Here is a 27,441-nt window from a genome sequence, read left to right as displayed (position 1 = left end):
ATAGCTTTCTTGTGGACTGGTTTGTAGTGGGATGCCTTGAATGGACTGTTAACTATAAGGGCTTGTGAATACCACTTCACTGTTTTTTGTTCACATACATTAGCGCCCTTAATCAGCAGGGCAGAATTGCAAAGTAGGCATTATTATTATAACAGGATGTTAAAATGGGATGTTTTCTAGCTCAGTTTTCAAAGGCTGAGAGCAAATAGCAGGTGGCATCCGGTACTAGACCATAGTGCAGGGCCAACAAAGGGGGTGGCCCAACCTGGTTCCGCTAATGTTAGACCATCACCCACTCCAACCAACTAAAAGAACGTGAGTGACCCACTTCCAGGGCTACTGGTGGTGGATTTGGGGTTTTGATATTGGTCAGGAGTGGACTTATTATCAGGAAAACAATGAGGTTTGGTCCAATGGCAGGATAAACTATACCTCTGAATCGGGATGATGATATTTTAGTTTTCTGTGGATGCTGGAACAAATTATCACAAATTTAGGGACTTAAAACAATACAAATTTATTATCTCACAGTTCTATAGATCTGAAATCCAACATAAAGCTCAGTGAGCTAAAATCAAGGGGTCTGGAGGATGCATTCCTTTTTAGAGGTTTAGAGGAGAGTACATTTCTTTGCTTTTTCCAGCTCCTAGAGGCCACTCAATCCCTTCCTCCATCTCCAGCACCAGCAACGATGGACCAAGTCCTTCTCACACTGCCATCTCTCTGGTCCCCTCTCCTGCCTCTCTCCTCTATTTTGAGGATGCACCTGGTAATTGTTATTATGTTGGTGTTCATCGGACCCACGTGGGTAATCACAGATACACTCTCTATCTTAAGGTCAGCTGATTAGCAACTGTAACTCCATCTTTGACCTAATGCCACTTTACGGTGTAGCCTTAGTTATTCATGGGTTCTAGGAATTGGGATATCATCTTTGGGGACGGCCATTATTCTGCCTACCACAGATGGATACTAGACTGAAATAAAAATGCTCCCAGCATACTCCTTGTGAAGCATTGCTCACCCAGTAAACTTAATGGAATCCATTCTACAAGTAAGGAAAATAAAGATCAGAGAAGTTAAGGGTGGGGCCCATTCTTAGCTGTGCATTGGAAATCCCGGATGCCTGGTCTGCACCCACCCCCTCCAGGATTCCGATCTAATTGATCTGGGATGTGGCATTGGTACTGGGATTTAGTAAAAGGACTCTGATGATTCCAGCCGATGGCCAAGGCTGGGAACCACTGGGCTAAACGAATGACTCCAAGTCATTCTGCTACCATGAACACCTGGCCCAGATCTATCTTATTTCAAAGTCCCCCCTAAGGTGTTGGTGGATGAGGAAACGCCTATACTTCTACCCAGTAAGTGTCTCCCCGTTCATCACTGCTAACTGCATTCTAGCTTTGTTGGGACAGCAATATGTCTAGGGAATAAGTCATGTTTGTCTAATCAGATCATGTAAGCCCATTCCCTATCGTCAGTGGTTGGTCTAAAAGTAGGGACACAACACCATTATGACCAATGAGATGTAAAGGAATTTTGCTGGGACTTTCTGGGAAAGACATTTTTCCAAGAAAGAAAGAGACATTTTTTCCAAGAAAGAAAGGGACACTTGAAGGGAAGCCCCTTCATACCATGTTTTGCTTGCTTCCAGCAAAGATGCCATCAGAGGCAAATGTGATGTCTGGAGCTGTGGTGGTCATGTTGTGTCAGTGAAATGAGGCATCATCATGTGCTGAAGACAACAAAGAGGAGGGCCGGGAAGAGTCTAGGACCTTGACCAATCCTAGGACCATCCTCCTCCTGGAGTATCCTTCGGTTAAAGCACTTTAGTTGGGTGTTTGGTACTTGCACTGAACTATCCTGATTGATTGTCTAAGCAGGTGAGAGGTTATCTGACGTCTTCGATGCTTTCAGTAGGTTCTGCACGACACACAATGTGGCTGTAGACTCATCCGAAGTCTAGGAAGTGCAAGAAAATAGAGAAATCAGAGGACCTGAGTTAACTCTGATTCTCCATCTCCTCCCTGTCCCTGTATGAATTTAGGCACACCACAAGCCTTTCTGAGACTCACCTTCCACATCTGCAAAATAGGGGTGATGGCCCCAACATATGAACCATTACTGAGTTTGGTGTATGCTCAAATGAGGTGATGTGTGTCCACACATCTTCTGACATCCTTATAAATGACAGAGACTGTTAACTGACTCCATCTGCTTTGACTTTGGGTTAATTCTCTTTCTCTCTCTCTCTCTCTCTTTCTCTGTGCATGTATGAGATGGAGAGAGAGTTTTAAATAGATTCACCTTCATAGGTATGTCTCTTAGGGGGGTAAATAATCAAACCTGTTGCTGCTCTGGGAACCCAAAGCAACCCTAATTGAGGTAATAATTCTATCTCCTTGCCCCAAACTCCTCTCACATTCAATCAAATCCTATCAATTTTGCTTCCTAAAGAGTTCTCAGATCTCTGCCTTCCCCCACCTCTACCCTCGCTACCTGGATTCAGACCTCATTGTCTCTTTTTTTTTTTTTTTTTTTTTTAGATTTTATTTATTTATTTGACAGACACAGCGAGAGAGGGAACACAAGCAGGGTGAGGGGCAGAGGGAGAAGCAGGCCTCCCGCCGAGCAGGGAGCCCGATGCGGGGCTCGATCCCAGGACCCTGGGATCATGACCTGAGCTGAAGGCAGTCGCTTAACCGACTGAGCCACCCAGGCGCCCCCAGACCTCATTGTCTCTTGCTTAGAATATTGCACCAGCTGTTGGTCTCCTACCTCCATTCTGGAACCTTCACAAGAGAATCCTTTTGAACACACAGGTGGGGCTGTGTCATTCTGGGGCCCGCCCTCGATGCATCCCCATTTCTTGTGTTAATGTTCACACCTGTTCACCTGCCTTTTTCTCTGTCTAAAAGGCAGGGTCTTTGCCTCCCTGGCCATCAGCACTAGGCCTGGAGTACACAGAATGCTCCACAAATTTTGGTTGGAAGGAAAGAGCAGCCTGGGCTTCAAGACTCAGGAAGATCATTAAGACATCGTTTTGTGTCTCCCCAGGACAGCCTTGAATTAACAAATCTGAGTCACCAGTGCTTCACTGCATGTAGACATTTTATTGAAAGTTAGTGGCTATTTTAGAGAATAAGATCCCCTTGGTGGCAGCCTGAGGTGGGGTTGCCAGGCTGGGCAGGAGGGTCTTAAGAGATGGTCACTTGCTGTAGCTCTTGGAGCCTGGCTCTCCGACCAGCCCAGAGTTAACTGGCCCATCGTCCTCTTCACTCTCTGCTGACAGCCCGTGCTTGGCTTCATCTGAAATAGAAGGGGCAAGGCTGGTCTATTCAGATCAGGACTCCTCCCTTGTCTCTTCCGCCTTGGCCCTAAGAGACCCCAGCCTCTGATGCGCCTTCCCTACGAATGCTCAACAGAGGGGCATTTCCAGGGGGCGGGCACCAGATTCATCACCAGGCTCTTGGGTCATGCTAAGGGTACAACAGGACTCGGGTTCAACAGAGAGCCCCGTGGCCTTGGTGGCTAAATGCAGCTTTGTGGGTCTAAAACATGGTGGGCAAGATCACATTCCTGCTGCATGTTGCACCCCTATCTCTTGCTGCATGAAGAAATCATGTCATTCTGAAAACCTTCAGCCCCACCATCCACCTCCCCGGGAGGCCTTCTCAGATCCTCCCTCCACTGGGCTCCCACTGGCCTGGGCACAGACTTCCATCGTGGGGCGGGGACAGCTGAGGGCCAATCGCTGGGTTATGTTTCTCACTCCCCCCCTCTCTTGGAAGCTTCTTAAGGGCATTGCATTAATTCTGTATTCCCAGTGCCCTCATTATGATTCGGTTTCTCTCCTTAATGCCTGCTCAGCTGGAAGTGCTCTTCAGGGGTAAGAAGTGATAATTTCCACTTCTCCCCTGGTTAGAAATCCCACCCCTGGACCCCTGGTGTCCTGGCCCTGTGCCTCTCTCTCTGACGTCCCCCATCAGAACAGGAGGCCCCCCAGACTGGGAGCTCCTCATGGAGAAGGGCCGTGTAGACGGCACTCCATGACTCAGTGTCTCCATGCGCTTAACCCAGGTCTGCCGCAAAGGGAGCTCGGCAGATGCTGGGGAGGAACCACTCGCCTGCCCTCTGCCCAGCCCCCGCCCGCTCCCGCTTCCCCACCTGCCGCCGCGGCCTTCAGAGACGGGATGTACTTGGACCAGAAGGAGCAGTCAGCGCTTTTGAGGCCCTGCCCGTTGGGGAGCAGGACGCTGAGCTCCTTGTAGTTCTCCCCACCGGCCCGTGGGATGAAGTCAGGCCAGGGGGCCGCAAACTCAGGGGCTTTCCTAGAGAACTCATGCGGGTAGTTGGGATTCCTGGGAAAATGACAGGAAAGAAACATCCGTGAGGGAAAATGGTTTTCCTTTTATCGCTCGGGATCCCTTTTCACTTGCACTTGGTGTCCGAGGACCAAGTCCCAAATCTTCAGGTGTCAAAGCAGGGTTTGGACCTGCCCGATCCGATTTCCATGGCTGTGCCCTGATCTGCCACATGACAAATGATGGAAGGTGGAAAGGCCCGTGTCTGGAATGCTCACGAGGTCGCCATGCCCCCTTCTATCCTGGTGTCCTTCTCTCTGGACACCGCAGCCAGTCCCTGGAGTGGATCCATTTGTCCAAGGCCTGGGCAGAAGGGTGGGCCCCAAGCCAGGCCAACTTGTCTGCTCCCCGTAAGCCATCTTCCTTATGAAGGGGAGGTCAGGCCTTGTCACACTCAGCCACCTCTCCACACCTGCCACCAGGCCCACCGTCCAGCCCCCTCGACCTCCTGATAATTGGCCAAACACGGTGTGTTTCTCGTCCCTTCCACCCGAGGGTGCCTTTGCTGGTACGCTCCTCTCCTGGGCGCCTTCGACTGGTCGGCACCTTGTGTCTAAATAGCCTGTTGTCCTTCAAGACCCAGCTTCCATGTCACTTCCTCAGAGAAACCTTTTCTAAATCTGAATTAAAAGAAATGTCTTTCTGCTCAACTCCTATAACGAACTAGATAAAATTCTACTTTGCCCTGCTTTTAATTATGGTTGGGTTAATTATGGTTGGGTTTTGTGTTTCTGTCAGTAAGTTATGGATGAAACATGACTTTTTTCCCCTCATTTTATTTTATTTTTTAATTTTTTTAAATTTAAAGCCAATTAATTAACATACAATGTATTATTTGTTTCAGGGGTACAGGTCTGTGATTCATCAGTCTTATAGAATACCCAGTGCTCATTACAACACATACCCCAATGTCCATCACCCAGTTATCCCATTCCCCCCACCCTCCTCCCCTCCAGCAACCCCCAGTTTGTTTCCTAAGATTAAGAGTCTCTTATGGTTTGTCTCCTTCACTGGTTTCATCTTGTTTCATTTTTTTTTTCTCTCTTCCCCTATGATCCTCTGCCTTGTTTCTTAAATTCCACGTGACTTTTTTTTTTTTTTTTTACCTTCTACCTTTCCAGGGGCCTGAGTATCATGCTAGGTGACCAGCGAATGTCTGGCCAGGAGGTAAAAGGGGAACCAAGCTTGGAAGTGGGGACAGAGACTCCGCCACCTGGGCTAGAATAGAGGTATGCAGGGATGCGGGGGTAGATAAGGAAGGGGCTGGAATATGTTAACTGAATTTGATCATCTAGGACCGTGGTTCTCAGCTTGAGGTGATTGTGCCTCCCAGGGGGCATCTGGTACCCTCTGAGACAGTTTGTTCTCACACCTGGGGTGAGACGCTACTGGCATCTAGTGGGTGGAGACCAGAGAAGCTGCTAAACAGCTGGGGCTGCACAGGATGCCCTCACCACAAAGACTTACCTGCCCCCACGTCAGCGGTGCTGAGGTTCAGAAACCCTGATCTAGAGCCATCGAATGTGGCTCAATAAGGGAGTGTGTGGTGGGAGCTTCCCTTCACCAAGATGAATCTACACAGAGGTAGTTTGGGCTAGAAGAGGGGGACTGAGACAGGGAGACCAGTAGCAGGGGACCGCGACATCTAGGGGGGATAGGGAGGGAGGCAGGCGTGAGGGCAGCAGTGGGCCCACGTGGTCCACTCACCCGGATCGGATGAAGTTCGAAAAGAACTGCATGATTTTCAGTGACAGGCCTTTCTCCTCCAGAGTAAACTGACCGTTGCAGGCAGGGTAGAAGGGAAGCCCAAAGGCATACTGAACATCTGCCAGCAAATCCAGGCTGAGAAGACACGCGGAAATAAGAAGAAGCAAAAGTTAAAGGAATAATAAACTTCTGGAAAAGTCAAAGGAGCCCAAAACCAATATTCCTCCCCAAATGGGGACTTTTCTTTCTTTATGTTTAGGATTCTGGTTTAGTGCTTAGTTTGTTTAGTTGAGATTTGGTTTGGCCTTTCATTCAATGCCCCCCCCCCCCCTTGGAGCAGATCCACGACACATCTATTGGTTGAAATGTACCCAATGCCGAGCACTTACCTCTCCAGAAACAATGCCTTAAGTAACTTTCCAAGAGAATGCTCTTTCGACCGCATTCTAACCAGGATACTTACTGTGTCTATAGAACATCTTTCTGTTCAAAAGAGCCTGTATTTCAAGCCCTCCTCTGTGTTAGCCCTTGTTCATATGACTTAAGCTCTCACACCTGTTCAAGGATGACATTCATCCACTTAGCCACCCCTAGTCCGGTGCCCGGCACATCGTTGCTGGTCAGTTAATATAATAATAATACACGGACCAGCAACGATGTGCCGGGCACCGGACTAGGGGTAGTAGTAAGCAGGCAGGAAGGAATAAGGGTGCAGAGGCCAGACCAGTGGTTGGAGTGGACCAGGCTGGAGCTAGCACTGGGGAGACCAGCCCAGGGGTACCTGGGGCCATCGGGGTGAATGCTGGGACTGTCACAGTGGAAAAGCTGGAAGGGACTTCACAGCTGTGTAGTAAAGAATTCGACTTTTCCCAGAGAGAAGTCTGGCCTTTGCGCCCGGTGGTCATACCTTTGTTTAGGGCAGAGGCTCACCACATTGGATTTTCCATCAATGTGTTCGCACTCAACAGCCTTAGGGTGGGGGCTGGTCATGCCAAAAGACCATGTGACTTAGGGTCACACGGTATCAGTGGACCTGGAGACTGAGATTAACCATGGGCAATCAGTCATCCATCATGCCTATGCAACAGGACTCTAATAAAGCCCCTGACGGCCAAATTTGGGTGATTGGCTGGGGCTCCCTGGCTGGGGCTCCCTGGCTGGGGCTACCCCATGTCCGCTGTCACACATCAGTGCCAACAGAGCAGCCCCCTGACTCCACACGGCGGGGACCGGGGGGCTCTGCGCTTGGAACCCTCCTGGACTCTACACTGTGCCACTCTTCCTCTGTCTGGTCTGAATCCACATCCCTTCCCTGTATCACTTTCACCACGAGACAGAAGCTTTCAGTGAGGTCTGTGAGTCTTTCTAGAGAATCATCAAGCCTGAGGGTGGTTTGGGGAAGCCCCTGAATTAGCACTTGCTACTAGCAGCGAGCATGGTCTTGTGTGGAGACGGCCCTCTCCAACCTTGTAGTTGGCCCCAACTTATTGCAAGAGCCAACTCTAATTCTACAGATGAGGAAAACAAAGTCCAGAGAGGTTTCCTGACTTACCCAGAGACATGCAGTGAGTTGAACAGCGGAGAGGGATCAGGAGCGTGGCTAGCAGCGGGATCTAACAGAAGGCACCCAGCCCGGGGGCCCCCACCCCCACTTCCAGGCTGGTGACCTCTGGCAATCTGTGTGGCCTCCCTGATTCCCTGCTTCATCATCTCTGGAGTAGTTACACAATTAAATACTGGCTTCGTAGGGTCGTCGTGAAGATCAGAATAAGATGGTCAATGTAGCAGGTACTCAAAAGGTAAGGGGCGTGTTCTTTCTCATCCATCCTTCTACTTGCTGTGTAAGCAGCTGTCTTCAGGCTAACAGCAGCATCTCAGGCCGTGGGCTCTCCAGGGGTTGTTGTCAGTGTGAGTATGACAGGTAGAGACACCCACTGCATGCATGTGCTGGGAAAGGGCTCGGGCTTGCTGGACTCCTGAGGGGCGCAGGGGCCGGAATTCCTCCCGGGACCATAAGCATGATGGGTAGGTGCATATACGACTGTCGACAAGGCATAGAGGGAACGACCTGGAACTGAGTCACTCAGCTGAGTCAGCTCGGTCACTTACTGCTGGTGTAACCCTGGGTGAGTCACTTGACCTAGGTCGCATCATGAAACGCCAGGTTGAACCAGCCATGGCATGTGCAAGCCAGTGATAAGTGCTTTTCCAAGCGCCGGCTAGTATTATGATCACGGCTCCACGCTGGAAGGTGTAGAAGGGACGGGAGATGGCGGGAGACAAACAGGACTGATGGCATGAGGTTAGGAGGGGAATTTCCATCACAGACCGTGGCGTCCCTTTGCAACCTGTGTCAGGCGCCCTGCCCCCTTGTAGGGAAGGTTTAAACTCACAAAGGGGAGCGAGAAGTAGCAGTGACATCAACATTTATACCTCCTGGCCCCCAAGGAGCTGAGTCCCTTGTCTGGTGCCAGAAGTACCCGTGGTCAAGCGCCGACAAGAGTCCAGAGCCTGCGCTGGGCAACGTGGCCTGTTGGGAGCCAGCTCCACTCAGTCCCTGTTTCCACTTGCCATTTCCTGAGCAGCCACGCTGTGCCAGGTACCCGCGTAGCCTTGGACCACCACCACTCGGGACCCGCCGAGGACAGAAATGGCATCACCCGTGTATTTCCCAGGTGATGAGGCTTGAAAAGAGGCTGCCACATGCCTCCGACAAGGGAGAGCCAGGATCCGGAGCTGAGTCCCCCAGACCCCTAATCCTGCTCTCCATCTACCTGTGGGCAGGGGCTGAGGATAGGTAAAAAAGTACCAATGACCCGGCTTCTCAATGATGTTGTAAGACTCAGAGGGAGAAGGAACACTGAGCAAAAAAAAAAAAAAAAAACAAAAAAACAAAGAACAGGAAGATGGAAGTCATAAGGGCAATAGAAATCAGCCCTCATGTATCCGCTCTGCGTAGCTGACAAGGCCCCTTCACCCCAGTTATCCCCAGGCCCCTGAGAGTAGACGTTCTTGGAGTAATTTGTAGAGTGTTTATACTGGAGGAAAGTAGGCTCCGAGAGGCCATTTTCTTGCCAAGGCCCCACACTGGGAAGCGACACCAGACTCCCGTGGGGTCTGTGATCCCAAGGCCGGCGGAGCCCCTGGCCTCACCATACACGGTTGGGGGCTGCCCGCTCGGTGTGAGCTACAGAGCAACCAGGACAGCCTGGCCTCAAAAGGGGATGCCCTGTGCCCTCCGCTGCGCCACCAGGCCTTGCTCCTCACCCTGCGGTGCGGAGGACGGAAGCGGCTGCTTCTCAGAGGCCCTTCAGGGAAAGTGGCCGGATGAGTTTTCCACCGCTGCCCTAAGAAATGACCACAAAATGGCTCAGATCAACACACAGGTCCTATCTCACAGTTTCCGGAGTTCGAAGGCCCAGCCCGGGTGTCCCTGGGCTAAAATCGAGGCGTCAGCAGGCGTTGTTCCTTCTGGAGGCTCTGAGGGAGAAGCTGCCTCCTCTGCACTGGCTGTGACAGAATTCGGTTCCTTGAGGGAGGACCCAGGTTCCTGCTTCCTCCCTGGCTGTGAGCGGAGGGCCACTCCCAGCTCCTGGAAGCCACCGTTGATGGCTCCCTTCCTCTGCCCTCAAACAAGCATGCCGTCTCCGACATACTCCTCTCCCTCCCTCTGGCGCTTTGAAGGACTCGTGTCCTTCCATTGGGCCCACCCGGATGATCCTGAATAATCCCCCGTCTCGAGAGCCTTAACCGCATGTGCCAAGTCCCTGTGCCACGTAAGGTACCAGTCACAGGTGCTGGGGACTAGGACACCAGCATACAGCGGGACCACTCTTCTGTCTACCACAGCGGCCTCGTGGTGTGGTGAACACAGACTGCAAACCCTAGCTCGATCACCTAATATCTATGAAGGCTTGGACAAGATGCATCATCTTTCCGGGCCTCAGTGTTCTCATCCGTAATGTGGTGGCACAATCATGCTTCCAAACCGCGAGTGAGGGGTAGCAATAAAATATTTCAAATCTCTTGCTCAGTTTCTGGCTCATACACTCATTCCTTTTTCCTCTTTACCTGTGAGAGACACCCGAAAACTAATCTGAGAGTTCCATTGTAGGGTTCCTGAGGGCCATGAGTTATTTGGGAAACAGTGTGGCACTGTGTATCAACACTCTCGGGAGAGCCCTCCTAGCTTTTCTCACGTTCTCAAGAAGATCTGTGCCAACGGTGGTCTGGTTAATAACATCATTCTGGGGCACCTGGGTGGCTCAGCAGGTTAAGCAGCTGACTCTTTGATTTTGGCTCAGGTCATGATCTCAGGGTTGTGTGATCGAGCCCCATGTTGGTCTCGCCACTGGGTGGGGAGTCTACTTGAGATTCTCTCTCTCCCTCTCCCTCTGTCCTTATCCCCCCCTCAAAAAAAAAAAAAAAAATAGAACAGTTGCCTTGTGCCAATTTCCATGGTGTAAGTACTCCCACCACAGAGAATTTCAAACTACCAAGGTGACATCACGGAGCTTGGGGTTTGGGGGAAAGGTGGCTCTTGGGAAAGGGTGCAGGCCATCTCCCTCCAGCTGTCACAGAGACCCCAGCAGGTCTGTCTGAGACCCAGCAAGTCATGGAGCACTGCTTTTGGGAAAAGACCTGGCCTTCCAGCCTATCCGATCTGTTTAATTTGAGAGCCTGTTGTGTATGAAGACTTCTGCTTTGTTTTTCCTTAGCGGGGCTGATCTTTATCAGGATGCTGGAGTTATTTCGAGCAGTTTAAGGCAGACATCTGGAGGAAGGGCAGCCCGTGGGAGCCGGAGAAGCGGGCATTTGGGATCAGAGGACCCTGGGCCCTGGCTGAGAGTCCCAGGACTCTCTGGAAGGAGAAGAGTGTATCCGGATCCATGTCAGCAGAGGGAGACGAGGAAGAACACTCCAGGGACGGACAAGGTACAAGGAGAATCTTGCTGGTGGGTTGGCCACCATGCTGGCAGGTTGGGGGCTGACAGTTCACACTTATGGATCTGGCTTCTTTGTCCTGTGCTGGGTGTGATCACATACACCCATCCTGCAGTGGTCGCATGGGCACGTGGGCAAGCTGGTGTCACTTAGCTTTTAGTTGTCACTTGTCTTTGGTAAGCATACTGCAGTCAACCTTTCCCTCATCTGACAGTTACTCGTCCCAGGTTCAGGCCAGGTCTGGATCTCCTCATTGTCACTTGTGGGCGTGGGGACGAGGAGAGCTCCCTGCCTGCAAGCTGCCTGACCTGGACTCCAACCCCGCTTCCACCGTTGCCTCTCTGAGCCTTGGTTTTCCCATCTGTACACTGGGTCTGATCATCTCTGTTCGGCCTTCCACATAGCATCCCTGGACGCTCCCAGACTGTAGTGGATGGAAATCCCTCTAAAAATGACAAACTGCCATCCAAGGAAGGACTATGGTTGCTGATGTTGGCGATGCTACCTTGAGCCAGAGTATGGCAGGAACTGACCGGCCACACGTCTTGGGGATGACTCTGTGTGTGTGTGTATGTGTGTGTGTGTGTGTGTGTGTGTGGATGGGGACACAACGCCGGACGTCAGAACAAGAGCTTACTCGGGCCCATTAGCCCCCTGCCCGCTGCATGTGGTGCTCTGAGCAGGGGCTGGGGAGAAAGGAGGCGTAAGTCAGCCATCTGGGGCGGCTCACGGTCTCACAGGAAATGCAGGAAGCTGACATTTTTAAAAGATGTTGTGAGATGGAGGATAGCTAGATAGCAGATGCTGAGATTATTTGCAATGCCTCACAAGAAGAGAGGGAGAAGCGATGGCGCTTGTCTCAGGCAAGGGCATTGAGAGGAGCTTTTGGAAAGTCAGAGAAAGGAAATCCTCTCTGGGTTGACTTGTGCCTTGAAAGACAAGTAGGGATTTAGTGAGGGGGCGAGGGGGGGAAGGGCCTTGTGAGCGGGGATGCCGCTCTAACAGGTAGCAGAGGCCCCAAAGCGCTGGGTGCTCCCCTCTATTGGACTGAGAAGTGCATCGCGCCCAAAAGTGAAATTGGGATTTTCCTCGTCCAGGAAAACGGATAGGTCCTTCAGGCTCTGGTTTTGTGGAAGGTGTGAGAACCGAGGCCAGAGGAATTGAAGGCCACATCTTCAAGGAGATGGGGGCAGGGCATGAAGGGCTTCTAAGCAAGCAAGCTGCAAGCTGTGTTTCTTCTAGAATCATCCCTGGAGCGGTGTGGGGAGAAAGGCTTGAACTGAGAAATCACGGGATTGCTGCATTTGTCCAGGAGAGACAGAAGGCTGGTTCTGCGTATGTCATGCTCCCCAACCTTTCCACTGGGCTGTTCTCATCATCCTACGTCCCACTGGTATGCACTGCAGGGAAGCCAGGCCCGCATTCTGGCCAGCCACAAGCCACTTGTCAGAGATTAGTCTCAGTGCAAGCTCCTGACTTGATCTCCACTACCTGCACATCAATCATGGCCCTTTGGGGCTGATTAGGGAGCACAATGACCCACGCAGTGTGCCCAGAGGGAATGACCTCAGTGGGGCTCCCCTCAAGGTGAGGAGGGCCAGTGGGGAGGTCGTTCTTACACTGACCATGGGCTGAAGAGGCTTGTGCTCTGGAGAGGACAGCCTATCTGATCGACTGATTTCAGAGCCTGTTGTTCCAGAGATTTCTATCCCTGTTGTTCTGTCTGCAGGAGGAAGTTTGCTGACCTCATCCCCATAAAATATACTCCCTTTCTTATCTCTAGCAGGCATCTCTAAATAACTTCCTCCAACGGAAATTCAGGAACAAGGAGGAATGGAAATCCTTCTGCTTCCCAGGCCCCCCCCTTTTTTTTTCTTGAGGGGTTGAGGCAGTGTTAACTAACTTACAAATAGAAGCCTGTAACTGTGCTTCTCTTTGGGCAAATCTAATATGCAAAATTTCAGATTCTGCCTGTGAATTATCAGGAGGCAATTATATGCTTTACAAATGGCTTGTTTTGCCAAAAGATTCACTATGCAATCCTTTAAAAACAGAGCTCCCAGATTTACTTTAAATGACACAATCCCATCCTGAGCCCCTGCATATTTTCACAGTCCTGAAAGCCCAGCAAAGCTGGGGAGACTGGTTTGTTTGTGGTTCAGCCAAAGCTTTCGGCGGACCTGGTGCATTAACCTGGACATTTTAATTTGTTTTAAAATTTTTTTTAAGTAAACTCTACGCCCAGTGTGGGGCTCAAACTCACGACCCCAAGATCAAGAGTCCCATGCTTTACTCTTTGAGCCAACCAGGCGCCCCATTACCTGGACATTTTATTCCCTGCATAATGCCTAATGACCACTGTTCAGAAAAGGCTGAATTTTCTTGGCCCGGTGCATCCATTCCCACCGGGAAGTTATGTGTTTACCAAGAGCCAACTGTGTTTGCGTCAAACCTGTTGATGCGAGCTGTATTTGTCACTGTAATTATAGACCTTAATTAAATTAATTAAATATCACGTGGATACCCCACTTTCAAGAAACCAAAGCTGGAAATCATAGGCCGTGCATTACGTTCATGATTTTGCAAGAATTTCAAAGGGAGCATTTTCTGACTCAAGCCTCTGACCCTGCACTGACAGACTCGCAGAGGAATGCACGTTTCTGTGCACACAGAGAAGTTAACATGTTTAAGTTTAATTTACCTACCTTATTCATTTCTCATGAGTTCCCATCTTAATCAACTTTTCTGAGGAGCCAACTGATCATCACACTGGATAACAGGATTTCTATTCTTCATTCTTTTAAAAATCCCACCTGATTTTCAGTGAGCTGTGTTTTGAGTGGGAAAGAAAAGACCCATGTGCCTTCTCTATCACATGTCTTTTTAAAAATTCCAATGCCTTTCCATCATACTCAGAAAAAATACTCTCTTTGCTTGCCACAGCTTACAAACTCCTATGTGTTTTCCCCCACATCTCCCCCTCTTCTCTAGACCCCAGCTCCCTGGCCTCCTTCTTTATCCTCAAACATGTCAAGCCTTTTCTCTTTCTCCTTCATAGGGCAGTTTTCTGAACTTACTCTGCTTACTATGTGTGTTTAGTCTGTTCTTTGTACCCTGTCCCTAGATGTTTGCCATTTCCACCCGCTAACATAATGTTAATCCTAAGAAGACAGCCTCTCTCTGTCCATTGCTAGGATCTGGGGCATAGAAGGCAGCAGGTAAATATTTGTTGAATCCATGTTGGAAGGGACACATGGCACATGTCCTTATATATCACCAGGTTGGAGTGGTCAGTTTTAGAAAGTGATTCACCTCCATCTTTACTGGTAAATAATCTTGTTAATCACACAGGATGTAGCCAGGCCAATGGACCCAACTCAAGAATCCAACCACTTAATATTTTCTTTGGTTTGCTACTTCCAACAAACTCCACGAGACAGTCAACTAAAAAGATAATATTTTGAATCTGGAATGTTAAAGGCCCCTGGAATACACACATGTCTAGAATGCAAATGTAGTGATGTACAAAATGTCTTGAGTCTAGAATTTATGGCTTTGTTTTCCAGGGTTGGGACAACTTATAAAGGAAGAACATTACTGCCTCTTAAGTCATTTTGAATTTTTTTTTTCTTCTCAGAGCCTTATTTTTCAGAAGCAAAAGTAACCTTAATACTGAACATCTAGAATATGCCAGGTTTTTAACATACATTGACTTGATTAAAATAGATGTAACTATACCCATTTTATAGGTGGGTAAACAGAAAAATCTTGTTCAGATGCAGGCAGTTAATGAATGGAAGAGATGGAATTAAAACCCCAGTTGATTTAACTTCAAAGGGTGAGTTCTTCCATTATGCTGAGCTGCTTCTCCCCAGATCAAAGAATTATTCGGCATCCTATACGGATGTGTCATCCCAAGAGCCCTACCCCACCCCCATTCAAAGGGAAGTCAAGACCCATCCCTCTGAACTGTCTTCTGCACTGTTGAAATGTGGGAATGATATCTCAGGACTCTGAGACCAAGACTTTGAAATAAGGCCCCGACTGTAGCACATAATTCAAGCACGACAGACCACACACAGCCCCACAGTGAATTTCCATGGAAACTATGAACTGGCACCAGTGAGCTTACGATGAAGGGCCCCCACATGCCCTCTGAAGTGGCCACAGCTCCTCTTTCAGTGGCTGGTACCCAGAAACCACCTCCTTTGTGGTTGTTTTCTTGGGACCTATTCATCTGCAATGTGGATTCTTCCAGAATAACCCCTGAAACAGTGTTGGAAGTCACCTCATGAACGCTGGCTTTATGCGGGGCAGTTAGCTGGGTGGTCGGCACGCACTGCCTTATTTAATCCTGACACACTCCTACAGCTGTGTTATTATTAGCTCCATCACCCAAATGAGGAAGTGGAAGCTTCGAGAGGTTGTCACCTGCCCAGAGGCATGCATAAGTGGTGCACCTAGGTAGAGCCATCTAAGGACAGGCGACGTCAGAGAATAAATCAATGTCCCCTCCCACAGGAGAAGGTTGGGGGGCGGTCCCCCAGACCCAGGAGGGCCACAGGGTCTGGGAGTCCTTTGGCCATGGGCTGCAGAGAACGGAGTGAGTGCTCCTCCTGAGAAGACACTGGGACCAGTGTGTCCTTCGGAAGGGGCTGGTTCCAGAGAAGGACGTCAACTGAGAATCCACAGGATGGCAAAACAGGAGACTGGCAGGGATCGAGGAGTCCTAGCTGCATTCAGGAGGTGGCGCCTAGAGACAGAGCAGGGAAGCCATCCTAGAGATTCCCCTTGGCCTTCAACTTGGGAGGGGACAGCAGGCCAAGGCCCTGCCCATATGGGCTCCCATGGGGCCAGGGGCAACGTCTGTGGGCAGAGGGGTCCTGCACTGATCAAGGACGAGTCTGGGAAAGGGGCTGCCTCTTCCCTTCAGGTGCTGTCAGTAATAATCCCCGTTTCAGTGGAGTCCACCTGTGGTCCTCCACAGAGGGCGATTTTGCCCCCCGGGGGACACTGGCCATGTCTGGAGACATTTTTCGTTGTTCCAACGATGGAGGTGCTGTTGGTATTGAGTGAGGGAGGCCGGGGATGCTGCTAAACACCATACACGGTGCACAGGACAGCCTGTCACAACAAACAATTAGCCAGCCTAAAATGTCAGTAGCACCAAGTTGGGAAGGCCTGGGTTATAGTCATCAGCGAAAATCCCTCTTCCTGAAACAGAGGGCTACAGATAGTAACCATGGACGAAACTGGCCCCAAATCTCCCCAGTGAGCAGAGTGGAGCAAGAGAAAGCTGGTAAGTTTTAGCCTCATGTTAGTAGCCTTGGAAACCAAAGCTGCCAGGTACTGTAGGCACAAAACCACACACAACCACACACACACACACACACACACACACACACATCTCAGATGCAGGCACTGTTCCCCTAAATCCTTCTAGCCACACTGTGGGACAAGAGCTATGACTTTCCCTGTGTATAGGTGAGGATGCATTGAGGCTCAGAGAGGTTCAGCAACTTGCCTAAGGTCACACAGTTAGTAAGTGGACTTAGCCATGGCAAACACTCAAGCTTTGGGTTGAAGGGTCCAATCAAAGAAAAACTGGAGCAAGGGCAAGTGACAGGGTTTGGGTCTAGACTGCCAGTGGCTGGCTCTTTACATCGGGGCTTAAATGAAGGAGTCAGATGAAATCAATTTCCATAGTCTATGATTCTTTGAATCTAAATCTTAAAATGGAACCTTCTTCTCCCACTGTAGATTTTAGTTTCTTTGTCTCCTCCCCCACCCATGACACCTATTCCTTCCTCACAGAGGCTGGCCCTCAACTTCAGGGATGAAAATCTCATCCGTAAACCAGGAGCCATTACAGAACCATGCTATGCTGTGATCAATTAATAGGAGTCTTGAGAAAGTGGTAATGTACTGCGTTTTGTGCACTCGCTATGCCAGGAAAGCTAATCTATGCTCACAGAAATGGAGGTACAGGACAGATGGCTGAAAGCGTATGGCAGGCACATATATTTTAAGTCCGTAGGTTCGAGCCAGAAATAAATGAGAGGTGTGACAGCGCCAGGGCAGAGTGAGAGAGATGTCTTTTCAGGCAAAAAGGATACACTTGCCAGTGATTAACTGGGTTAGTTTCCGTGATTCATTCATTGATTTCAGCATCTACTCTGTGGGTGGCACCATCCCATGACTGTGGGGGGTGAGAGGACATAGACACAGAGGGTCGTCAAGAATGCACTCTGAGGGGCCAGAAGAATGGGACGACCTCTGCGCTTCCTCTTTGCCAGAGCTCATTCTGTGTGCAAATCCGTTATCACACTGACCCTCCGAAGCAGGTCCCGTTCGCATGGTGGGTGAAGAAATGGAGTCACCAAGGAGGTTAAGTGACTTGCGTTGGGTTTCTGACCGAGTCAGTTGGCCCAGAGAGCCTGCATCACCAGGATACTTTCTGCCTCCGTACACACAGGAACAGCTCTGTCTGAGGAATGTATGGGTGCCTCTGAGTGTCTCTGTCCCCCCAAATGGTAGAATGTGACAGCTGGAAGTCACTTAGGGTGACTGGGCTCCTTGGGGTTCATACCTCTCTAACCTCCATAAACTCGATGCTTTACTGGGAGCTCAGGCTCCAAGGTATAGAGAATGGGTCCCAAAGAGCCCAGGGAGGAATCTGTGCTCCTGACCACTCCCACCTCCTTATTTCCATTGTGCAGATGGCAAAACTGAGCCCCAAGGAGCCTATAGACCAGAGTGGAAAGGATTCATTCCTCACCTGTCAAATGAGGTGGTTGGAGCGGCTTCAACATGACTTCTTGAGCACCTACTACTCTGTGCCAGGAGGGTCCCCAGGCCCTGAGGCATGGTGACTGTGAGGACCCAGGAGGCACTTTTGTGAGGGTCTGGCTTGTGAGCATGGCTTCCTTGCGGGGTGGGGGGGGTTCCCTGGATCAGTACAGTGGAGATCTGTCTGCAGAGCCCCGGAGGGGCATGAGGATGCTCTTCAGCAGCAGAGAAACCCAAACTGGCCATGCCAGAATGAGGATGTGGTTCAGAGTCTGTTGGAGGAGCCCACTCCCGTGGACTACCTCATGTTTAGGTCTGAAACAGACCCCTCTGGGCCCTTGACACTCAGGAGCCTCACCAGCAAGGCTGTTACTTTAGAGAGAAGGGCGATGCTATGGGTTGAATTGTGTCCCCTTAAAAAAGATTTGCTGGAGACCTAACCTTGGGACCTCAGAATATGGCCTTCTTTAAAACTGGCATCTTTGCAGACATAACTAAGTCAAAATGAGGATGTAGCTTGGGCCTCAGTCCAATATGACTGGTGTTGTGATAAAAAGGGGGAAATTTCGACCCAGACACACAGCAGGAAGGTGGCCATCTACAAGCCAAGCAATGCCTTAGGCCACCAGAAGCTAGGAGAATGGCCTGGAACAGATCCTTCCCTAGAGCCTCCAGAGGGAGCATGAGTCTGATGACACCTTGATTGACTTCTGGCCCCCGGAACTGTGAGACAATCCGTTCCTGTTGTTATAAACCACCTGCGTGGGGGACACTGCTAAGGCAGCCCCAGGAAACTAATATGGGTGGGATAAAAGCATTATTGATTCTGGCTAGAATCGCATGGATCCTTCCGTCTTGTTTTGCTTTGATCGTTCTGGTCCTCAGGGAGCAGATGCCTCTCTGGGTTTGCCACTGTATATTTTGGAGCCCAATGGCGTGTGCATACGTTTTAAAGCTTTTGATGGACTTGCTGCAAGAGCATCAGACCTTCTGTTGTAATCTGTTCCTTAACAGGGAGGAAGGCAGAGAACCAGACTCCTGCCCTGGGCACGAATCCCGGGAGCCCTGGCATTTGGGAGACACGGCCAAGGCTTCTTCTACAAACAGCTTCCCATGCGGGGCCTCCCAACCATGGGTGCCCCTGGATGACGAGGGCTCCTTCCATCCTCACCCAAACCACCACTCTCTTCGTCGTCCTTTCTCTCCAAATGCCTTCTTACCAGAACCTTCAAGGGCCATTTATTTTCCTTCCTACAACATGGGGGCAGTTGCTTGAATCCTGGAAGTGGATTGGGTTGGAATTATAAATAGTTCTAAACAGAGAGACAGAAAGACTGTGTGGTGTAGTGGAAAGAGAGTTCAGGGGGCTCAGAGAGGGCAGGACTAAGTCACTGCTCTACAACGAACTGCCACTCGTCCTTGGGGAAATCCCATGGAACTCCCTGAGCCTCAGACTCTTCTTCTGTAGAATAGCAATGACCATTTCAACGCTGCCAACCTCAACAGGATTCTGGATGTTTGTGTGAAGTGTTATACAAGCTGAGTAATCTGTGGGGGGGACAAGGTACATAACGGGTGCTTAGGGAATAGAGAACATCAGAAGGACTGTATCAGTTCCCTAGGGCTGTAGTCACAAACTACCACAAACTTGGTGGCTTAAAACAACAGATATTTACTGGCTCCCAATTCTGGGGGCCAGAAGCCCCAAATCAGTGTCATGAAGCCAAGTATCAAGGTGTCAACAGAGACCTGCTTCCTCTGGAGGCCCTAGGGGAGAAGCCAGGTCTTGCTCCTGCAGCTCGTGTGGATTCTTGTCTGGAATCTGGTGGAATTGGGTGGTGAATTCTTCAGCTGCTGTTTCTCGGCTCATGGGCGCAGCAACCCCTCCAATTTCTGCCTCCCTAGTCACGTTGCCTCCTCCTCTTCTATGTACCTTCCCTGGCCTCTCTCTGGTAGAAACACTTGTGATTGCATTTAGGGCCCACCAGGATAATGCAGGATAATTTTCCCAGGTCAAGGTCTTTAACTTAATTACACCTGCAAAGCCCCATTTTCCTTATAAGGTTGGGACCTGGGATCTTTCAGTGGCCATATTCAGCCCATTATATAGGGATGTTGCCAATTATAATGAGAAGTTAGGTATGTTTGTAGGAGTTCCCTTGGTGTCATTGCAAAGAAACACAAGTGAAAGAATAATTTCTGTGCCACGTATTATTAATGTCAAGCCTGTAAAGGGAAACCAGTGGCCTCATTTAGTGGATGAGGATACTGAGGGTCAGAGAGGCAAAGGAGCCTGCCCAACTCTGCATAGCTGGTGGGGCCGGACCTCCAGCTGTAAAGTTGACGTTCTTATGTCTCATCTCCCTGACCCCTGACCTTCTGTTATCTGAGAATCCTTAACCCAGAGGGCTGACCATCATCACAGCACACATTCTTCTGCCCTTGGCGGGGTATGAGCTCTTCCCCAAGAAGCTCCAACGTGAAGTGGCTCATCTGATGTGATTTATGGCAATCACACCGGATTATGTGGGAAGTTGCTGGCCCAGCCGGGAAGGGGCCTGGGGTTTTCTGACATGGGTGAATGGCTCAGGACTGCAAGGTCATGACGAAGTAGAACACGTGACCCCACAGTCCTCCCCCAACACCCTGGGCATCCATGTGCCCGCTACCCTCCTGGCATCACTGTCCAGCGGGTGGATGTCAGATGTTTCCCCCACCACCCAGCCTCTCTGCTCCCATTGTTCTTTATTTTTTAATCTTGTCCTTGGCTTCTGGAACACGCAGGGCTACACTCTGTGCCCGTTCGTTGGTTGACCCTTTGCTTCCCACGTGCTTTCTTTCACTTACTTATTATTTCTCGTTTCCATTGTGATTGTGATTTTGTACCTGAGACTTTTATTATAAGGTATATTGAACATATTTTGGAAGTAGGAATGGTATAGAGATTAGAGGTAATCCAAACTTTCCTTTTGTCGCAAAAAAAAAAAAAGTCAACAAAACAGCCTTTTATACTTCAGAAAGCCATTTTCTTAAGTGAAGCTAAGTGCTCAGGTTTTGGAGGCGTAAATATTCAGGATTAATAAAGAAACCTCCTCCCCCAAGCCAGGTCAATCCATTAAGAGAGCTAACATTGGATTTCCAAAGTGCCTCCTCTATCTGCTATTTTGCTCGTCCTTCCAACAATACCGTGCGAGAAAGTGGCGATTACTGTTACACCCGTGTTTCAGACACTAAATGACAAGTCCGATGTCACCGAGGCAGGACTTGAACCTCAGTCCTGCCCTCTGTCGTCGGCTTCCCTGAGGGTCACAGAACGGACACAGAGCCCTGCCAGACTCCCTTCACTTGCTAACACCCGCTGTGGCCATGCGGCCACCTTACCTGCTGTGGCCATAGCTTTCGGGAGCGTGGTACATGAAGACATTCCCTCGGGCCCTCCTTGCCCAGTGGCTGGCCATGTCGATTACGGGACAGGTGATAAAGTAGTCCCTGGTCACATGAGGACAGAGGAGGGTGTTTAGTTATGGGTCGTTCTATAGACAACTGTGCCAGGGACATGCTTCTCCCGGGCCAGGGTCCCCTGGGCCACCAGGCGCCTCGGCACCGGCCTGCAGAGAGCACTCACGGGTGTGCCTCTCGCCCAACTGGCTCCATTGCTGGCAGCGGGTCCAGCCTGGTGTCTGGCCGGCAAGGTCACTCAAGGTCATACAAGGAACCCGTGGGGCAAGCATCTTCCCAGCACACTAATTTTAAAGACTTGGGAGCAAAACACGCTATAGTAAAATAAATACAATATACTATGGAACAGAACACAAAAGGATTGTACATTTCGAAAGAAGGCAGAGGAAATATCCTCAAGGGTATTTCATGCGTATGATACATTTAGACCAGTGGCTCTCAGCTGGGGACACGCCCACCCCCCAGGGGACATTTGACAATGTTTGGGGGATGTTCCCACTGTCACAGCTGGAGACGAAAAGGTTCTGACTGGCATCTAGTGAGCAGGGGCCTGGAATGCTGCTGAACAGCCTATGACGCCTGGGACGGACCCCTCAGCGAGGAATTATCCACCGGAAATGCCATAGCGAGGAGGTGGAGAACCCTGTTCTACATTCCCAAAGCTTCCCATTTGTTCCCCCTCTGGGGTGATGGGAACATGTTTGAGAAGCATCAGCTTGCAATGGTGGGGTCGTGCGTGGGCTGGTGCTCAAGCTGCGCGCTTAGAAGAAGCACCAGGCCCAGTCAGAACCAGACAGACCTCAGGCGGCCTGGAGCCCAGCGGGTGTTGAATCCCAGTCAGCGGTCCTTGCATCTCCTTGACCCTCCCTCTCCTCATCTGAGAAATGGGACCCATGGGGCCCACGCCGTAAGGATATTGTAACAACGGAGGCTGGTAACAGCCATGAAAGTCTCTCAGTGCAGAGGGTCTGTCTACCCCTGTTTTCTGGCTGTTGAGATGAACTCTTTTGTTGAGTCTGCAGGGCAGCTGGAGTGTTTCTAGGAAAGGCCCTAAGGGGGGGTGGGGCCAGCCACTGGGGTCTGACAGGGCACATAAGGCAGCCATGATCCATCGCATGAAGAAGAGAGGTGGTGAGCAGGACCGGGCTGGAATCAGACCTACGGGAAAGAGTCACACCGCGGCAGCCAGGTGGAGGGGTGCTGCCAAGGAGAGGCAGGGAGGCCACTGCCTGAGCCTGGCCGGGAGGCAATGAGGGCCTGAGCTAAGGGGGAACTGGAGTCTGCCTCCTCAGTGAGGCCTTCCTTGGTTACCTGCCCTCCCTCACACTTCAGCTCTTGCCCCCAGGGCACATGCCTTCCCAGCCAGCTGGAGGCCAAGTTGGGGCCAGAATGTAGGTTTCTGAACTTCAGCCTTGAGCTTTTTCAACACCCAGTCCTGACTGGGTGATGAGCCTCTCAGGGTCCAGAACTGGGACATCTGTGAGCTCTTAGAGTCCAGTCTGGGGCTGGGCCTCTAGGAACAGCTGTTGGCTACATGGTTGAAAAGAGCTCTCCAGTACAGGGAAAATTAAAGCCTTTCTGGTCCCCAAGATCCCAGTGGGCGGGACCACGTTTTATTCTGAGCTAGTGACTCTGTGATTGGAAACCACAGACTCCCCGGGTGGGGAGACCACAGCGGGCAGGTGGTCTCAACACCCGTCAAGCTGCCCCTTCGCAGCACAGTCCGGGGCGCCTCCGTGACCCCGGGTGGCTCACCGGGTGGCGTTCTCCAGGGCCCGGGAGAAGGAGGCGTACTCGTCGGCCGAGTGCTGTACGGAGTAGTACCACGTAGCTGCTGCCTGCACGCCAGCGTCCGCGTCCTCACCGCCCAGCGAGTTCTGCAGCGCCTGGTAGAAGGCTGTTTTGCTACTGGTCCGGCCTTGACTTTCCTCAAATTGCTTTAAAAAGAGACAGGGAAATGCCCAGTCAGCTTCTGAAGGGCTGGAGTCAGTCTCCCAGAAACCCTTGCCCTAGAAGTTTCTCCCTGGGAATCGGTGGGACGTGGTGCTGCCCGGGTTCGAATCCCAGCTCCACTTGTCCTAGCCGTGTGACCCTCCACAGGTGGTGTGGCCCCCTCCATGTCTGCCTCTGCCTGCCTGAAAACAGACACAATGGAGCGTCCTCCGTGTGGGGTTGCGGTGAGGACCAAAAGGGTTAACACGCGAAGTGCTCAAAGTGGTGCCTGGTACTCAGTAAGTGCTCAATAAATGCGAGCCATTGTGGCTGGTACAGGCCGCCCTGCGCTTGAGCCCCTTGCTCCCTCAGCCGGCCTGTCATCTGGTTTTGTTAAGAGCGCTATCTCCAGTTTCATCCGCCGACTGGATCCATCAACAGACGAATGCTTCCTGCCCACGTTTACACTGATGAACGTCCTCTCCGCCCGCGGCCAACTGCGTGCCGGGCCTGGGAAGGAGCCGGGCGCAGGCTGTCGGAGCTCCCTGCTCTCACGGGCCTCACGTTCTGGTGGGTGGAGGGGAAGGAAGCGAATAATTGTACAGTTTACCAGGGTACCCGTGCTACGAAGAGAAACAGACCGGGTTGACAGGGATAGGGCGGGGGCTAGTTTTTACAGAGTGGTCAGGGAAGGCTTTCGGCTCTCTGGGGATGTGTGTCCAGGTGGAGCTAGCTAGCTCGCTTGCTTGCGTTCCCCCTCTCTCTCGATCTCTCTCCCCCCTCCCTCCTTCTTCCCTTCTTTCCTCCCCCTTCTCTTCTTCCTTCCTTCCTTCCTTCCTCCTTCCCTCCCTTCCTTCCTACCTTCCTTCCTCCCTCCCTTCCTTCCTTCTTTCGTTCGTTCGTTCGTTCCTTCCTTCCTCCCTCCATTATTCCTTCCTTCCCTGTCCCAACATTCCTGCTCTCTGCATCAGGGCCGTCTGGGGGGACCATCTGCCTCGCCCAGGACTCAGTTTCCTCATTTCTGAAGACAAGGGGCAGCAGAAGGTCAGAGATGCTGCTCTCAAGTGTGAGGCACAGACCCCAGGGCGCTCGCTCAGTCCTATGATGGGTGTTTACATATTTCTAGGCTCTTATATCAATAGCACGATATGCTTATCAAGACACCCTGGCATGTTTAGATTGTTTTTCTAAACATTTCCAAGCATACAGGACCTGTGATTAGAATTCGAGGTGTGGGTATGACCAGGAAGCGGCCCTTCCTGTCTGAGACACTCTCTCAGCTGACGCCAGTGGGCTCACGCAGGAGGGGCCAGACCAGTCGGTGGAGTAACTAAGCCAAGCCTCATCTACCGGCTCAGCAGAGGTGAGGGGAGGGGAGCATCATTTTAATTCTATCTATAACGTGTGTTTCTTGGAAAAAGATCTGAGGCAACTATGGCAAAATACTAATATCTGTGAAAAATGTAGAGTGAATACAATAGTAGTCATTATATCAATGACTTTCAAGGATTTTTGACCATGATCTGTAGTCAGAAAGACATTTTATGGATCAGAACACATGCGCGAGCACACAGAGGTCTAGAATAATGTCCGTGAAGGACATTCATGCTTGAAGCTCTTCCCGTATGTTCCAGAGCTGAGGCCTCTAGTCTAACCTGTTCAAAATGCTTGCCTGCAATCACTTGAGCTGACTTCACAACCTAATAGTAGTTCAGGGGAGAAACTGCATTATATTATTCTCTGTCCTTTTTTGAGTGTTCAGAATACTTTATAACAGAAATATTATAGAATATTTATATTCTATATATAAAAAAATCTTTATAGAATATAAAGAAATCGTGCACCTATCTCCAGTTATTGCCAAACATTGAACATGCCTGTTTCACCGAAGTATCAAAATCACACGTGAATTGGGAAACTGCATAGAATCAGTGCCAAATTCCAACACAACATACGTTGAAAGGGCTGAGCATAGTTCTGGGCACATGGGCAACAGATGTGAGGATTATTAAGCTGCCCCCAGGCCAGGGCAGGGGGCCCAGCAAAGGCTCAAGATGCTGAGCTCAATCCCCAGATGCTGTTGGTGTTTGCTCGTCTCTGGCTCCAAAATGACCATGTAGCAAAAGGGGTGCGTGGGGTTCAGTACAGTGCCAGGCACCTAGTCATAGGTGGTGCTCAGCAAACGTGTTGGACCAATGATTAGTGAAGACACTGGCCTACAAGGACACAGGCTTGAGGCCACAAGGAGACTCAAGAGTCGAACCTCTTGGGTTCAGATCCCAGAGTTGGAGAGACCCGGGCTTGGATGCTAGCTTGGCCCCTTATTAGCTGTGTGACCCTGGGCAAGTTACTGAATCTTCCTGTGCCTTCATTTCCTCCTCTGTAAAATGGGCACAGGAATATTACCTTCTTCATAAAGCTGTCGTGAAGCTAAATGAAATGATAGCTACTGATTTCTCAGCCTGCGTGTTACCATTGCTCGATATTTGTAGACGCAATCTTGTGCCCAGCCCAGATGGGTCAGGGAAGCCCCTGCCTTAGAGACCTCATCGATGTTGATCCCATCGGTCCTGGGTCCAAACCCTGGGAAGCCCCTCTTCCCTACCCCTGCTGCAAAATGACCAGCCCCACCTAACGGGTAGAGCGCCTACATGAGTTCCTTGGAAACTATTTTCACAATGAGGCAGCTTTTAAGAGGGGCAGGGCACCGAGCCCGGACATGGCTAGAAGAAGTACCTCTACCATATAATAGTCTAAACAGTTCCACAGCTAGGGAGCCAGAGGGAAGGGCCCGCTTTGAGCTCCCATGAGACTGTGATGGCTTTCACATTTCCAGGGGATCTGAGCCGGGCTGAGACTAGCCGGGGCGCGGCCTCGCTGGCTGGTCAACATTCTAGAGACGGCTGACGTGAGGTCCCCGGCCCCGGGGAGCACGTGGGAATGCGAAGGGGGCCCGTTTCCAGCAAGAACCGCATCTCCTCATTCTTGGCCAGGACCGAAGCGCAGATGCTGTTGCTGGTTTAATTAGAGAGTCAGCAGGAGGGATGGGGGCCACCACGTGACGCCAAGCACTGACTCCCACAAGCTGTAATTACAGGCGCAATCCACCGAGGAAGCGGGTTCACTGCAGGCTGGGCTGTGTTAAGGGCCGTCAGGAACTGGCACGTCCTCTGTGCTTGTGTTAAAAGGACTGCCATTAATTTGTCCTACCGAACAGTTAGAGCCCGTAGGAAACTTTCGAGACGGCGCAGGGCTTCACCATGGTCTGGAATGCCCCGTGGCCTCACGCACGGAGCGTGGGGTCTGTATTTGAGAGAGGCAGGTTTGAACCCGGCTCTGGTGTGTGACCTCGGAAGACTCATTGCCGTCAGTAAATCTGCTCGGTGAATATTCCTCTCTGTGCCTGGGGTGGATGTTGGAATCGAGTGAATTAGTGATTACCAAGTGGCTGACACATGGCTGACAATACATATTCCTACTCTCTCTCCTCTAGCCAGTAAGTTATTTTTTTTTTAAAGATCTTATTTATTTATTTGACAGAGAGAGACACAGCGAGAAAGGGAACACAAGCAGGGGGAGTGGGAGAGGGACAAGCAGGCTTCCCGCCGAGCAGGGAGCCCGATGCGGCGCTCGATCCCAGGACCCTGGGATCATGACCTGAGCCGAAGGCAGATGCTGAAACAACTGAGCCACCCAGGCGCCCCTTTAGCCAGTAAATTATTGAAAATAAATGCCCTTATGTTCACTGCAGGGTTGGCAGACATGATGGAAAAAGCTTTGCTGGAGGGCCAGGAGAAGGGTCCTCCATTGTGGTCTGCAGGTGCCGCCTGCTGGGGATGGGGGTCCATGTGGGGGTTGAGGCAGAACAGCTATCTGCCAGGTATCCTTGAGTTGGAGCCCCCTGTTCTGGGGCCCTAGTAAGGAGCCCACTAGCTGTTGCTGCCTACTGGTTCCTTCCCCTGCCACTCCAATCCTATGATGTGGCTTCAAACCCCAAGGCGATCCTCAGAGCTCCTCCCCACACCCCACCAGGGACGGTCCTGCCTGTCTGTCTCACCTGGGCGTTGCCAGCTCTGGGGTGTGCACTCAGTAAGAGTGTCCCCACAGCCATCAGGCTCCTGCCCTACCCCCACCCAGTTTCCCTCTCCAGGGTCACTGATGTTGCCCCTTGACCCACCCTTCAGGCCATGCTGGCGCTGTCCACCCTTCCCGTCCTGGCACTCTTCCCCCCACCCCAACTCGA

The 27,441-nt window shown here is 50.9% G+C and overlaps 1 protein-coding gene across 1 annotated transcript in view; it reads right to left on the bottom strand.

Annotated features, from left to right (window-relative positions):
- Window positions 1–3,096: 3,096 nt before the first annotated feature.
- TG (thyroglobulin) overlaps window positions 3,097–27,441 on the bottom strand; it is a 250,852-nt gene continuing 226,507 nt past the window's right edge. The window contains exons 46-50 of the mRNA XM_081817144.1: window positions 23,022–23,203; window positions 21,189–21,296; window positions 6,075–6,209; window positions 4,171–4,364; window positions 3,097–3,312 (exon numbers count right to left, since the gene is read on the bottom strand). Of these exons, the coding sequence (XP_081673270.1) occupies window positions 3,212–3,312; window positions 4,171–4,364; window positions 6,075–6,209; window positions 21,189–21,296; window positions 23,022–23,203 (720 nt within the window). The 3' untranslated portion in view covers window positions 3,097–3,211. The remainder of the gene's footprint in view (window positions 3,313–4,170; window positions 4,365–6,074; window positions 6,210–21,188; window positions 21,297–23,021; window positions 23,204–27,441) is intronic.

The sequence above is a fragment of the Leptonychotes weddellii genome, chromosome 4, assembly GCF_054177405.1.
Source record: "Leptonychotes weddellii isolate Sample4059 chromosome 4, ASM5417740v2, whole genome shotgun sequence".
Lineage (NCBI taxonomy): Eukaryota > Metazoa > Chordata > Mammalia > Carnivora > Phocidae > Leptonychotes > Leptonychotes weddellii.
The sequence above is the reverse complement of the archived record's forward strand: the minus strand, read 5'-3'. Positions and strand labels throughout refer to the sequence as shown.